The sequence below is a fragment of the Pithys albifrons genome, chromosome 9 (genome assembly GCF_047495875.1).
Source record: "Pithys albifrons albifrons isolate INPA30051 chromosome 9, PitAlb_v1, whole genome shotgun sequence".
Taxonomy (NCBI): Eukaryota; Metazoa; Chordata; class Aves; order Passeriformes; family Thamnophilidae; genus Pithys; species Pithys albifrons.
The window spans coordinates 13,091,339-13,105,547 of NC_092466.1; the positions used below are offsets into that span (position 1 = coordinate 13,091,339).

The following is a 14,209-nucleotide window of genomic DNA, read 5'->3' on the forward strand; positions in this document are numbered from 1 at the left end:
GAACAGTCTTGGGTATCTCATGACAACCACCTCAGCACCACATGAAACACAGCCCTGCCCCTGGACACACTGCTTTGCCTTATTTCTTTATGCATGCTTATTCCCTGGAATTATGGCTGGTTTGGGTTGCTAGTGGTCTGACAGATACAGACATGCACAGCTGAGCAACATCGAAAGGGCTCATAGGTCTTTTAATCCCCTACGTGAACGGAAAAAAAGGAAAAAAAAAAAGGAAAAAATAGGAGAGAAAGTTTTTCCTGTGACTGCTTGTGATTCAAATAATCTTAAGCCCACTCTGCTATATTAGCATAGAGGATTGCTTCAAAAGATGTTCAACTGAAAAGCTCTGACCCTGCCATTTACCTGATGGAACAGAATTATTCATTCCCTCACCAGCAGCAAGACACCACCAGTACATAATTCTCAGACTGCTTCTGTTCTCTGATTTTACCTATACCTTGGCAAGTACAGCAATGCTTTGAGTTTTGGAGCAGAACAGAAAACAAAAGTCCTCCTGCTGAGGATATGGTTTCTGTTGGCTTTACTCCCTACTCCAGCTCTTAGGTTAGAAGCTAGAATAAACACTACCCTACTTCAGAAGGATAGAGAAGGATTACAACCATACACTCTCCCTGACCATTTGTAGCCCAAACTGGAATTTTATTAGATGGTCCCTGTGAACACGAGTTCAGAAGGGATAAGTGGGTAGGACTGCAAGGTCAGCGGTTTGGCAGTAGCTCTGGCTAAAGAGACAGTTTGTACTAAGTAACCACATATTAACTTCACAAGCCACACTATCTGTTTTAGCCTGTACAGTCCACTGCTCCTCTCTGCATAACCCAGTGACTCATAACTGCCCGGAAAGAGGAAGGAAAAACTGTTTAAAGACAACATTGTTTGCTTTTTATTAATTTTAAAGACACCAGTAACACAATTTTTAAACAAGGTAACAGCATCAGTTCAGGCACTGCCCACCAGCAATGTCTACAAAAAGCCCAGAAATTACAGACCATCACCTCTGAGTAAAGACATTTTCCTTTATGCAAAATACAAGGCCAGCAATGACTTTCCATGTCCTGCTTCAAGCCAGCACATCCTTCTCCTGACAGGAAGGAGTGGGGTTCACAGAAATTTTCTCAGCCTTTTCAGCACAGATTTATTCCCAGTCACGAAATGCAAACAGAAGAGCCCACACCAAATTACACTAACTCTCCACAATGGAAAACAGCACTGACACTTCAGCAAAGCTCGTGCCTACTGGCACCTCAGAGCCCATAATCACAAGCCTCAGGGCTATTCGCCAAATACAGCTGGAGGTAGTTTTTGAATGTCTGTGGGTCAGTCATTGTAGCCTTGACAGCAGGGTCCTCCTTCATGGCCTCCATCCAGCATTGGAGTTTTGGGGTGTTATTCAAAGAGCTACAGGAAAAAGGAAGAGACTAAGCAACACAAATGGAAAAATTGGAGGGCATCAAGGAAGCAAAACAGCTTCAACAGTTCCATTATACAACTTTCTCCCTCCCAGTAAAACGCTCAGCTTAAAGCAGGTGACAAATAAATATCAGGCTGCAGAAGACAAACCAGCATTTGGAATGTGCACTCTGGAAAGCCGAGCAAAAAACACAAGCAAGCAGTTATTGTGCAACATATCAGCATGTTTTTGTTTACTGTTATCCCTGCTGCAACAGACACAGCTCTTATTTATCATCTGCCCTGAGCTGAGGGCAGAGGCTTGTGCTCCACTGCCTCCTTCAGGAATGCTTTGTTCATGGTGCCTCTGGAAGCAAATGCTGTGTGCAGTGGTTGAGTTCTCCCTCACAACCCATGAACCTCTTAGCCCTCTTGAACAGCAAGACAAGCTGTGCAGTTTGTACAGCCCTACAACCCACCAGCTCAAAACAACATAGTCTATTGAGGAAGTTGAGGATTTGACTAAATCCCATAGATACTAAAAACAAAACGAAACAACAAACACCCAACCCCCACCTGCCCTGGCCATGTAGCAAATTGAAAGCTTAACAGTGTAAATTATCTTCATTCTTGGTCAGGCTGACACAACTATTTTACATTACAATTTCCAACTCCCAAGATAATTAATGCACAGCTTATCCAGGTAACTCATTTTACAGCTGGCAGAAGTTTCAATACTAAGGATTCCCAGCATCTTTCTTGTTCTTCAAGAATGGTTCAGACAGCAGGATGACACTAACTGTTCTATACCCATCTTCCACTTATCACTCACTTCCTCACACAAGTTGACTTTTCAGTCCTGTTCTAAGCCAGCTATATCAGTTTTATTTTGATACCATTCCCTGCATATTAATGCAATACCATGGTAACTGGAGCCGTTTTAAGACTAACAGACCAAGGCATTGATTCACATACTTTAAAAATCCTATTAAAATAGAGACATTTATAACCTGTAACAAGGTAGGATACAGTTTACTATTCTGAAAACAAAATTATTTTCCTTTGTCAAACTAGTGTTTCCAAACTGACACAGAAGACTGCACAGTCTGAGGTTTTAGACCAAGAAATTTGAACCTAGGCTGCCATATCTCCATCCCTTCAAATAAAGGCCATTTTCATCTGTGATACTAGGGATGGAGATAAAGTCCTGTATTTCAACCACTTCTTCCAGGCCTGTCACAATTATCTGGTAGGAAAACAGACTCAGTGAAGAAACCTTGTTTGCAAAAGATCCTTGAACAACTCATCTCTCTTTTGATAAAGTGCTTTCCCCAAACTGCAACACAATAAAAGCCCTCTTCAGCAGCCCCCAGGAGTGTCTCACTGCTCCAGCGTATGCAAAGAACGTGTGCAGCACACAACAGAACACAGCAGAAACCAGGCAAGGTACTCACTCTTTCAGCTGGAATGGTTCCAGGCGTTCAAACCACGGCCAGATCATGTAGTCAAGCATGGAGATTGAGTTCCCACCATAAAACACAGTGTTGCGCTTGGACAGAATCTGTGAACAGCCAGAGATGTCAATTGCCCCAGAAGGAAAAGTACAACAGAGCACTGTGATACCAGAAAGTCCACTTCAGTGGAATGCAGAGATACTGCAGGGATCAGACAGCAAATAAAGGATACACAGTGCATTTCTCTTGTCCATGCAATATTGGCAAAGTCAGAGCTAGTCAGTACAGTTAAGCTTAATATTACAGCTGCTATTGCATAAACTGTCAGTTCAACTCTCCTCCTGAGGTTCAAAAACTGTCACAAAATATGAATCATTAGCAAGATGCAGCATGTGCACAAACAAAGGAATTTAGCTCTCAGAATCTGTCAGTTTGTGATTTCTTACTTGTCAAAAATCATTAATGGCACAGACTAATCAAACAATACAACACACATGCATTTTTTAGCAATAAATACAGCTAAATGTAACATCCAGGTAAATTAGAGCATCATTTTAGAAGGGACTCTTCCCATAGCAGTTGAGGCCAAGTGGTGCCAGGGCAGTACTTCTAACATTACATCTTAAAGTGCATTTCATTCCAGGTGCAAAGGCAACAGGAAGCAAGTGTAAGTTACACCAGAAAGAGATACTCCCAGCTCAGCATAGAAAGCAGGGCCACAAGAATGTGGCTAGTTCTCCTATAACATTTACAATTCCAATGCATTTTTAATCAAGTTTAACATGCTTTAAGGACCCTCCAGAGCTTGCTCTCTTCTTTCATTAGACTAGTCCTTCTGTTTTCAGGCATTAGGCATTTCGAGATGGAACTCTGGAGACCTTACAAATCTTTGCCTTTTTGGGCACTCACCCCTATTCTATACTCATATGGCATTTATTCCATTTCCTAACCCCCATGATGTAGTAGAAATTTTACAGCAGCCCTTCAGGAAGCATCGAGCTGTTTGAGTTCCCACGTGTCTGGCAGAACACAATCAGCCTCCACACAGGTGCAGAGATGGGAACACAGCCCCCTCTGTCGGGCAGGAATCGAAATAGAGAACTGTTTGGAAACACTTTCCCTCTGGAATATCACTTGCCATAGGCTGAGGGAAGTTTGCATGGCTCTGTTCCTGCCTCCCATCCTCAGCTGACCATCAGCTGCTGCTGCAAAATCATTCTGAGAATAGTAAAATAGAGACACTGAAGGAACAGCAAGTACTTCACAGCATTAATCAAGCATGAAGTTTAATCCTTCCTTAATGTTTAATACATTTATATTTCAGGGAAGTGAAACACACATGACTTCCCCCAAAGAACTAATTTGTCATCTGCACTATTACAACTTCAGCCTGATCAGACAAACAAGACTACCCTGAAAACAACTCAGCATATTCTATGAACTCTTCTCAACTGACCCAGACAAGCAGTTATGACTGTTAAAGAAACAGAAGGAATGAGTTCATGACAAAGGCAAGTCCAACAGCTGTTCAGACCAGCCTGGAACCACTATTGACAAGTGACTAATACAGCATCAAAGCCACCTGAGAGCGCTGGAGCTCTGCTGAAGTGGCATTACACCACCAGTGGCAGAACATGGTCCAGGGCTGAATTTCTAAAAGGCACAGACTACGTTCTGCTTCCTCTTACCCCCAATAAATGTAATCTGTAGAATGAAAAAGACTTTATATCATCACTGGTGTGTCTACACTAATTTCAGCAGAGTTACAGCACAGATGGTCTTCAGCAGCTCAGACTCCTGAGCCATTGCTCTTAGTACATCCTGCAAGGTGTACCTACATTTAAACCAAAGGAGAGAGATTCAAGGCAACAGGAGTCTGTTAGAATTTAAAAACTCCAGAAGTCCACACAGTCTTCATCATCAGATAAAGTTTAGTTTAGTTACTTGGAATTTACTTTAATGGTGCTGTTGTGCATCCCAGGCTAGGGGTATTGTTCCCTTGTTGTAACTATCAGCTCAATGGGATCTACCTCCAAAGGCCACAGCAAGAAACAAAAAAAGGGATCATACAAAGGCTGACAGTCTGCTCATTATCACGAAATCCTCTTACCTCTTCAAGTTTGCCAAACTTGTCAGCAATCTCTGCTTTCAGTGTTGTGGTGTCCTGTCCGTCTTTGACTGCCACAACATGCTTGAAAACTAAGGATGTGATCTATACAAAGGAAAGTATAAAGATTTTTATATGCCTATTACAATAATACAAGTGAGTCACTCAAAACTGAAAATATTAACTTAAATGTTAAGATATTAAATGCAAGTTAAATCCTATAGATTTGACTTTAAAGTGTTAAATAAAGTCCATTAATAAAAAATTTCTATACTTCAAAAAAAAGGTAAGCAAATGCTTAGAGAAAAAATGAATACAAATAGCAATGAATTTTAGTATTGTAATAAGAGGAAAATAGTTAAAAGAAGGGCCTGTTTCCCATCTGCTCATTTTCTTTCTTGCAATATCCTTCCCTGTGACCCTCCTCCCACCAGATCTATACAGAAAGGCCTGTTGCAAATATTTTGTCCACATATCTTTGCATCTTTGTTGCTTCCTCTCCTGTCTCATAGCCAAGCTTTCTTTCAGTTCCTAGCTTGCCTGTACAGAGGTAATTCCAGTCAGCCATCTCCAACCCCCAGTGAGTGCCAAACCCAGCCTCCTTATACAAGTCTCACATCTACAGCCATTTGCCATTTCTTGTCCATGGTTATAGGCTTTCTCCATCAGGCACTCCTCACGTTCTGTATTCACACAGTACTTCTAACACAAATACTCAGGATAAATACAGCAATTGTCACTGCCTAAGTCTCAACTATTCAGCTGGTTTGGCCTACTAACCTCTGCTCTCTTGTAGGATGCTCAAAATCCTACCTCAGTCATATAAACTTTCACTAGAGTGTCTTCCTGCATCCATCCCCAGTCATAAGTGCTGGGAGCAATTCAGAGATAGCAGAAGACTCCAAATACCCTGTCTGGTTATTTAAATGCTTTTCCCAGACAAGACCTGCCTTAAAGGATGAAGGCAGCATCAGCAACAGAGCTGCAGTTTTTGGTGTGATGGTGAAGTAAGAAGCACACAATCCCACACAGATCAAGCACTACCTTTGAGAAATCTTCCAAGAGCATCTTCTGAAAGGCTCGCTCATACGGATCTGAAGGCATCAGCTTCTTCTCTGGAAATGCCTCATCCAAATATTCACAAGTGATTGGGGACTCCCAGATCAGCTGGCCCTTGGTGGTCTCCAGAACAGGGACCAGCCCAGAGGGATTCTTGTCAAAGAACCACTCAGGTTTGTTCTTCAGATTTATGTTGATTACTTCATGGCTAAGACAGCAAAAGAAACAAGACAGTCCACTCCACAGCTCTTGCTGTCAATGCTAAAAACAAAGATCAAAACTCAGCACACTTATCACATGTGAGTTCAACGGCATGGTGAAAAAGAAATAATTAACTGCAAATAAGCTATACCCCAATTAAGAAATGCAGCTGAACTTTAACCTGTCCCTGCACCAAAGAGCAAATCAAGAAAGCATCCTACCTACTTATCTTCCCAATCTATGGCCTCACATAAAAGAAGTGTTTAAGGTAAAGGCAAATAGATACTCTTAAAAAAAAGATACATGGGAAATATGTCCATATTAGCAAACCATAAGTTACATGCCATATGTGTGACCCTAGAAAATTCCTAGTAACCCCAGAAATCTGCTAAACAAGCTGAACCTACAAATCACCAGAAGGCCACTACCACACCTAGCCATAAACCCCCTCCAGAACCACAACAAACCTCCCAGCTCCAAAAATCATTTGAAAGACACTAAATGAAGACAGAATTATATTGACCTGGAAGTTTTACTCCATCTGTTCTTTCAAAAAAAGACCCATGAAAAAACCAAAACTGACTCAACTCTCATCTTGCTGTCAGGAGGATGAATGGTAAGCATTCCACGTGCTGGATGAACTCCCATCCCAGCACTGTGTGGGTTAACAAATCATTAGCAGGCCTGGGACTTGGTAAAACCATAAAAAGATATATCCTGTTACTTTGAAGTTTTGAGGGAAACGTTAGACCTCATTTATGAACGCTGAAATGACACGGCTTTCTTTAAAAGAAAAACACAAGTACTGAATTCTATTACTTACTGCAGAACAGAAATGAATGTTACAGGAACACAGTTCAGTTCCTCTTACAAAAAGGCCACTCAGTCAGTATAGTGTTTTGCTGGGCAGTAATACAACAGAAACACTTAATATTCACAGCTCCCAGAATTTTCACTGCCGCTCTCATCAAAAACAAACCAAAGCGTTACCTCTGTACTCACGTTTATGCAGGACAAGCTCCATCGCTATCACTGTAAACATTCAGGATGACCACCGAGAAGAAAGAAAAGCAGCAGCTTGGGGTATTGCCCTATGGATGTGGACAATTTCCCTAAAGTTTGGACAACGATCACAGGCACAGGGTGTGACTCCTGGGGATGTCCTGTGCAGGGCTGAGTTGAACTCGATGATCCTTGTGGGTCCCTTCCAGCTCAGCATACTCTGTGATGCACTCTGGGCCTTTACGCAGTTCATCTCATACATTTGCTCCAGAACCCTCCCCCCCAAAACAGCGTTAACAAGTTCAAGCTTTAGAGCAAACCCACTCACTGAGGAGGGCGGCGCACAGCTCACCTGATGCCCTTGGCGCGGAGAACGAGGCGCGTCCGCTGCGCGTACGGGCAGAAGCGCATGCTGTACAGGCGGACCCTGCCCGCGGGCACCGGCCCCGGCGCCGCGCTGCCTGCGGGGACATGGACACGGCCGGTCAGCAACGCGCCCCGCCCGCCGTCCCGACACCGCCACCGCGCCGCTTACCCTTGCCCAGGCTGCGGGAGTGATCGCCCGCCATCACGATACGCCGCCCTCTGTCGCGATCTGCGCTGTCCCGCCGCGCTGCCCTCCCCCCAGCACCGCCCGCCCCGCCCGCGGGGGCTGGGCACGGGGCGGGATGGAGCCACCGCCCGCCCCTATCCCTGCCGCCTTCCTTCCTTCCCTGCCTCCCATCCCTCGGGGTCAGGCGCTCTGTGTCTGCTCCCCGGTGGTCTCTGAGCTGACCGCCCTCCCCACCCAGCCGGGACAGGCACTGCCGAGCTGCTCTCGGTGCTCTCCCCCTGTAACCCCAGCACAGCTGGCGCTCCCGTGGAAACGGGACACCCGCGGCCGGGCTGCGCCCTGCAGGGCAGGTGTGTTGTTATAAGCAGTGCCTCCAGCACCTGGCGGGGCACCAGGCTGCCCTCACTGCATCACCAACTGCCCTTCAAAACCCAGCGTAACCAGGAGGGCTTCTCTCTCCTGCAGCTACTCTGCCTCAGGTGAAAATGCAAGAGGAGAAAGCAGATAACCCATCGGACAAGGAGGTACAGCAAAAGCTAGAATTAACTTCATTACTACCTTGCAGTCATAGGGGGTTCATGTTTGTTTGGCAAACAGGACCTGTTGGGAGCATCAGTGGGTGCACCGAGCAAAAGAACCAAAGCTCAGACCGCTCTCCACCCCTTCTGCTCCCTCTTCAGCTGAGATGAGGCACCAGGGCCTTGCTTACACCATCTTTTCCTGTCGTATAATAGTGGAAATGGAGGAGCTTTCCTTTTAATGTATTTTACACACAGTGTCCAAGTTGATCTATAACCACTGAAGTGATTCCTTTTCCAGGGCTCCACACACTTATACCTAATCATAACATCAATTGGGTTGGAAAAGACCTCTGAGATCATCAAGTCCAACCCTTAGTCAAACTCCAGTCCATTTACTAGATCATGGCACTCAGTGCCACATCCAATCTCAGTTTAAAAACCTCCAGGAATGGTGAATCCACCACCTCTCTGGGCAGCCCATTCCAATGCCTGAGTACTCTGTAAAGAATTTTTTTCTGATCTCCAACTTAAATTTCCCCTGGCAGAGCTTGAGCCCATGCCCCCTTGTCCTATTGCTGACTGCAATAATCATCAGGTCAGAGCTCTCCATTGTCAGAAAACAGCACCTTTCTAGGGACCAGAGGGCTGGGGCAGCCCTTTCCAAAGGGAAGGAAAGTCCCAGTCTTCCTGACAAGGCCCACATCTCTCTCACACCTGCAAGGCTAACAGAGGAACCAGGGATTCTCCAGTCTCATCAGTGGATCTGTACTTGCACAGTGAGTCACTGCTGGTGACTTCTGGTTTAGTTTTGTCACTGGAGTTCAACCTCAGGAATCACATCACAAAGACCCATATTTTCCATGGTGATCTCTCCTGTAGGCAAACACCAAGATGGCCACTAGTAAAGTAATCATGAACTTGACACCATTACCCATTGAAATAGAAGCACATGATTTTTATTAAGTCATTGCTGTTTGATCATGTGAATAACAAGCAGCTCAGCAGAGAAAGAGGGTAGTAATTTGTTGCACAAGTCTGCCATGCCCCAGGCAAACAGAAGCTGTTCATTAGATGCCCTTTGCCAACAAACTAATTTCTGCAGCCATAAAAACAAAACAAAACACACACTATCACTACCCTATGTTAGAGGGATTATTTCTCATTCCTCTGAGCACCTATCCTTAGGAAAGGTTCAACAAAATTTTGGGCAATGAAAAAAGACACAATTTGAGATTAATTAAATCAATTTGATATTTCTCATAGCAATTAAGAAATACACGAGCAGTCCATTGACTCACAGCCTGGACACAGGAACCCAAAGCAGCATGCTACAACAGGCCCCCAAAGGCACCACAGAAAATAAACCTACTTCCTCATTCTCTCCTGGTTTTGTGTGGCACACAGAGCACCTGTGGATACAAAAGGCAAGGAACAGGCATGTCCTGCTGCCTGTGGACAGGAATGTACAGGACTCTGCGGTGTTGCTCTGCACTGTTGTGGGTGCACAGCAGCACTGCAGAACCACACTCTCCACTGTACAGATAAATAACAGCAAGCCAACGCAACCCAAGACACTATCAATTACATTCCTCCCTTTAGAAAAAGGAAAAGGAGATCTTGTTAAATCTGCATTTTAAATATTCAAAGGTTTTTACAGTGTTACCAGGCTAAAAGCCCCAAGCATGTGGGCAAAGCCACAGCTGTACTTTTTCTTTCTCCCAGCACACTTCTCAGCTCTCTGAAGCTTCAGGAGCTCCATCTTACACATTCCAAGAAGGACTGAAGTGCCTTATAGACTCACCAAGACTGGAAGAGACACCTAAGATCAGCAAGTGCAGCTGTCCACCCAGCACTACCACTGCAGCCCCTAAACCAGCACCATATACAGATCCTGGGAACACCGGTAAGGACCGTGGCTGGCACCTCTCTGCTGGATGCATGATCTGTTTCGTTTTCTCCTGGAAAGCCCTTAGCTTGTTTTATCAGCTCTCTAGCTGCTTTAGCTGAATTCTGATTGGATAACCTTGAATTAAGTTATATTTTAGCTTCTGCTATGCCTTGTGGTATCTGGAAAAAGGTAAATTTTCAGTTAGTGAACTCCATAGCGTGTAGCTTTTCTCATATGTACACTCAGAAAGCCCCCTCCCGAACTAAAACTTAAATCTTATAACTAAAATTGCCAAAGTTACATAAAAAAGTATTTAAATTAACATGTCTTATTTATACAATTTCTTATCAACTCCACCAGGAAAGGAAAGACTCAAGAGGCAAAAAGGTAACAGGTACAGCTGTCCCGGCTATCTAGGCCGGGAGCAGGGACACACAGGGTCACTGAGGGAGGAACCCACCGTCACTCCCACTTCTGCACCTGACACAGCTACCTGCTTCCTAGACACAGTTGCAATGATCACCCAGGTTAGAAACCACAGATATCAGCGGCTCACGGGCAGAACAACTCCTATCTTAGCAACAAGAACGGCTCCTTCCTCCCCTTTGCACCACCCATCCTCCCTCCCCGTACGCCCGCCCGCGCCAGCACTCCTTATGGACTTCTGGCGCCTTGCTGGCCATTTAAACACTGGCCCGAGCTCATCGATTGGCTGACTCACGGGCGCGGCCCAATCAGGTGCGCGCTCCGAGCCCGGCCAATGGCAGGCGCCGTTGCTGTTGCCGGGGCGCGGGGCCGCGGTGTGATGGCGGCGCCGGGCGCGGAGGGGGCGCCGGGCCCGAACCCCCCGGCCACGGAGGCCGCGCTGGAAGTGAGGTGGGGGCGGCCGGCACAGCCCCAGAGGGCCCCGCCGTGGTGGGGTCTGTCAGGGCAGGGGGGGAGGACAGGGGAAAAAGCACCTGCACGGGCACCAACCATAGAATGGGCCAGGTTGGAAGGGATCACGAAGGGTCACTTGGTCCAACGTCCCTGCCCAGGCAGGGTCATCCCAGAACACATGGCGCTGGATTGCATCCAGATGGGTCATAGAGTCATAAAATCGATTGGGTTGGAAAAGACCTCCGAGATCATCAAGTCCAACCCTTGGTCCAACTCCAGTCCCTTTACCAGATCATGGCACTCAGTGCAACGTCCAGTCTCAGTTTAAAAACCCCCAGGGATGGTGAATCCACCCCCTCTCTGGGCAGCCCATTCCAGTGCCTGATTACTCTCTCTGTAAAGAATTATTTTCTGACATCCAACTTAACGGTCAGGAATGCCTCCAGTGAGGGAGATTCCATAGGCTCTCTGGGAAACCTGTTCCAGTGTGTGGTCACTCAGACAGTAAAGAAGTAATGAATATAGTTATATATACATAACTTTATATACAAACATATGGTCAGTGCTCCAATTCCCCTTTGGCTACACTTGACTCCTCTCGTGTGTAGCAAAAGAGGCCAAGAGCAGAAACTTAGAAAAGATGACAAGAAGTTATTGCTGAACATAAATATCTCAAGACTAGTAATTTTGAACAGTTCCTAAGTATGAGAGTGTTGAGCCTGTAATGTGGTGATCTCCTAGGATTACAAAGGATCAGCAGCTGAGCTGATCTTATGACTGACTTATGTTCGTAAAAGGAGCATAAAAATGCTTCTGGCAATTCCAGAGAATAAAGGTCTCTCCCAGGCAAATGCTTTTATTTGGAAGAAGAGCAGAGATGTTATATTTCTGAATAGAAATTAGAAGGGAAGGTGATAACAGCAATGTTGTTACACTGCTGTTACACCTCTGGAACTGGCCTGTCAGTACTGCCAGGCTAAACTGACATCTTCGTTTAGTGGTCAATGCAAGTCCCTTTGATAAGAGGACCCTGGTGTTTATCCACACACTTTCTGAAAGGTAAAAACATCTGCAGGCAGTTACGAATTTGTTGACATGTAAGTTCATAATCTGACTCCGCTTCAGTAATTTATTTCAGTTCTTGTGTAACACATCCTGTTTACATTCCAGAGTTTTGAAATACTGGTGTCTTTAAAGCAGAACCGTCCTCCTGGTTGGGTTCGTATAATCACAAGTTGTGCCTTCGTATGTTTTTATTTTATGGGAATGAGATGAACTATGACAGTGTAAAAAGGTTGAGCAATCACAATTGGTTCCCAAGGACATATTGTACCTGTGCAATTCTTTCAGAATAAAGGCATTTCATTTACTGTGATATATGAATACAAAACCAGAGCCCGCGAACTGGTTAACTTTGTTTTTAGTGAAAACTGAAAGAAATACAAACATCTCTCCATGTTCTTATTCCAGTCCTTTGTGCTCCATCAGGGTAAGATTGACCCTGTGCTTTTAGAAACACTGAACTACTGACTCATAATACAGATCTTGAAGTTATTGTGGTTTTGCAACATTGTTGTGAGGATGAGTCTAACAAATACAACTTAGTGTAACTTAGGCTGCAACATTCCCTTTAGCACAGTATTTTGAGAAATGTGTGTCTTATATTAATGTTTTAATATTCGTCTGCTCTATTTTTAGTTGGGTTCAGGGATTCTCAAACAAGAACTTTGGCTTTATCAACAACCAAACTGTCTGCTACCCTTGTGGTAGTTACATCCTCTTCCTGGACATTGAAACAAAGAAGACAACAGCACTGCCGTGTCAGTCAGGCCAGGTGGGAGCCTTTGCAGCAAATGCCAGCAGTGAAGTGGTGGCCTTTTCCGACCGGAAGCTGAATCCCATCATATATATCCACAGTTTTCCAGAACTGAATAAACTGACAGAATTAAAAGGTAGTGATGTGGTAACCCTCCTCATCACCATTTCATTAAAACAATACTTTAATTATCCAGTTTGTGAAGGGTTTTTTTATTAAGACTTGAAAAAAGTGTAACAGGAAGCTGTGTCAGGATGAGATTCATGGAAAGCAGTGGAAGGAGTTTTCCACTGCACTACTTTTACTTAGGTTTAAGCTAGAGGGTGATACGACTACATAATGAAGCTGATTTAAAAGGAAAACAAAAGGAATGAAATGGAATTAGTTTTAGGAAAATATAGTCAGAATAAGCAAAAAAAATCATACTGCAGTAGACTCCCAAGCAGACTGCTGAAAGCCAGATGAGAAACCCAAGTTGTGAAAGCAATGAGGGTTCGTGCAGGTAAACTTTGGAGTCTGGGATCTAATTTATATTTCTGCCTGCCTCATAGCATTACTTTAGTCAAATTACTTACCCTACCCGTGTTTCAGTTGCCTTGTCATTTAAATAAAGATCATGCTACTTGCTTTTTCCATGTATATGAGTGAAATTATGACTGCCAAGGATTTCAGGGTACTTGGGGAAAAGTGCTTTACAATTTCAAGGTATTATTGAAAAAAAATTGAATAAATTCCAAGCAGGGATACATAGGAAATATTTTTATGATCAAATCAAAAGAATAATCTGGAAGGAAGCAAAGAAATCAAGAGCCTGAAGAATATCTTTGAAGAATTAGAGATGATATAAAAGGAGGAAAGAGTATCTGTGATAGTGTACAATAGAGTGGGGCAGTAAAAGACCATGTGCTTTATTTTTACATTTCAGGTAGTGCTCAGCTGGACTACACCTTACTTGCATTTAGTTTCACAGGCCCATATCTAGCCAGTTACTCCTCGATTCCAGAATTTGTTCTTTCAGTATGGTAAGAGTTAAAAAAAAATCACTAATACCATTTGCATTTAATTCACATTTTTGTGTGTGTGCTGTTCTATCATAGATTAATAAATGTAGAACACATACTGATTGCCTTCATCTTGTTTTTGTTCCCAACTGATTGTTGTCTGCAAACTTTCTGTGACCAAAATTGCTGCTTATTTTCTAGCATTGGTAGCCACTAGTCAAAATGGCTGTTAATTTTACTAGAGCTGTCTTCTACCATCTTGCAAATTTTGTGTTTTGGAGTACTTTCAAAGTCTTCAGTGTCAGTTAATTATCTGTT

General features: G+C 44.1%; 2 protein-coding genes and 1 long non-coding RNA gene across 3 annotated transcripts in view; 1 reads left to right on the forward strand and 2 right to left on the reverse strand.

The window, feature by feature from the left end:
- Positions 1-880: 880 nt before the first annotated feature.
- Positions 881-7,878, reverse strand: GSTO1 (glutathione S-transferase omega 1). Its single transcript, XM_071563849.1, has 6 exons — positions 7,769-7,878; positions 7,586-7,694; positions 6,016-6,238; positions 4,975-5,076; positions 2,865-2,971; positions 881-1,419 (listed from the first exon to the last, which is right to left on the reverse strand). The coding sequence occupies exons 1-6, from the start codon at positions 7,800-7,802 to the stop codon at positions 1,266-1,268; spliced, it is 729 nt and encodes a 242-aa protein (XP_071419950.1). The 5' UTR covers positions 7,803-7,878; the 3' UTR covers positions 881-1,265.
- A 1,196-nt stretch (positions 7,879-9,074) lies between these two features.
- LOC139675864 (uncharacterized) lies at positions 9,075-10,368 on the reverse strand. The gene is made up of 3 exons (XR_011698556.1): positions 10,109-10,368; positions 9,677-9,716; positions 9,075-9,180 (listed from the first exon to the last, which is right to left on the reverse strand). It is a non-coding gene; the product is annotated as an uncharacterized lncRNA (long non-coding RNA).
- A 622-nt stretch (positions 10,369-10,990) lies between these two features.
- The window catches only part of CFAP43 (cilia and flagella associated protein 43), a 43,324-nt gene continuing 40,105 nt past the window's right edge, over positions 10,991-14,209 (forward strand). The window contains exons 1-3 of the mRNA XM_071564034.1: positions 10,991-11,071; positions 12,773-13,026; positions 13,816-13,912. Of these exons, the coding sequence (XP_071420135.1) occupies positions 11,001-11,071; positions 12,773-13,026; positions 13,816-13,912 (422 nt within the window). The 5' untranslated portion in view covers positions 10,991-11,000. The remainder of the gene's footprint in view (positions 11,072-12,772; positions 13,027-13,815; positions 13,913-14,209) is intronic.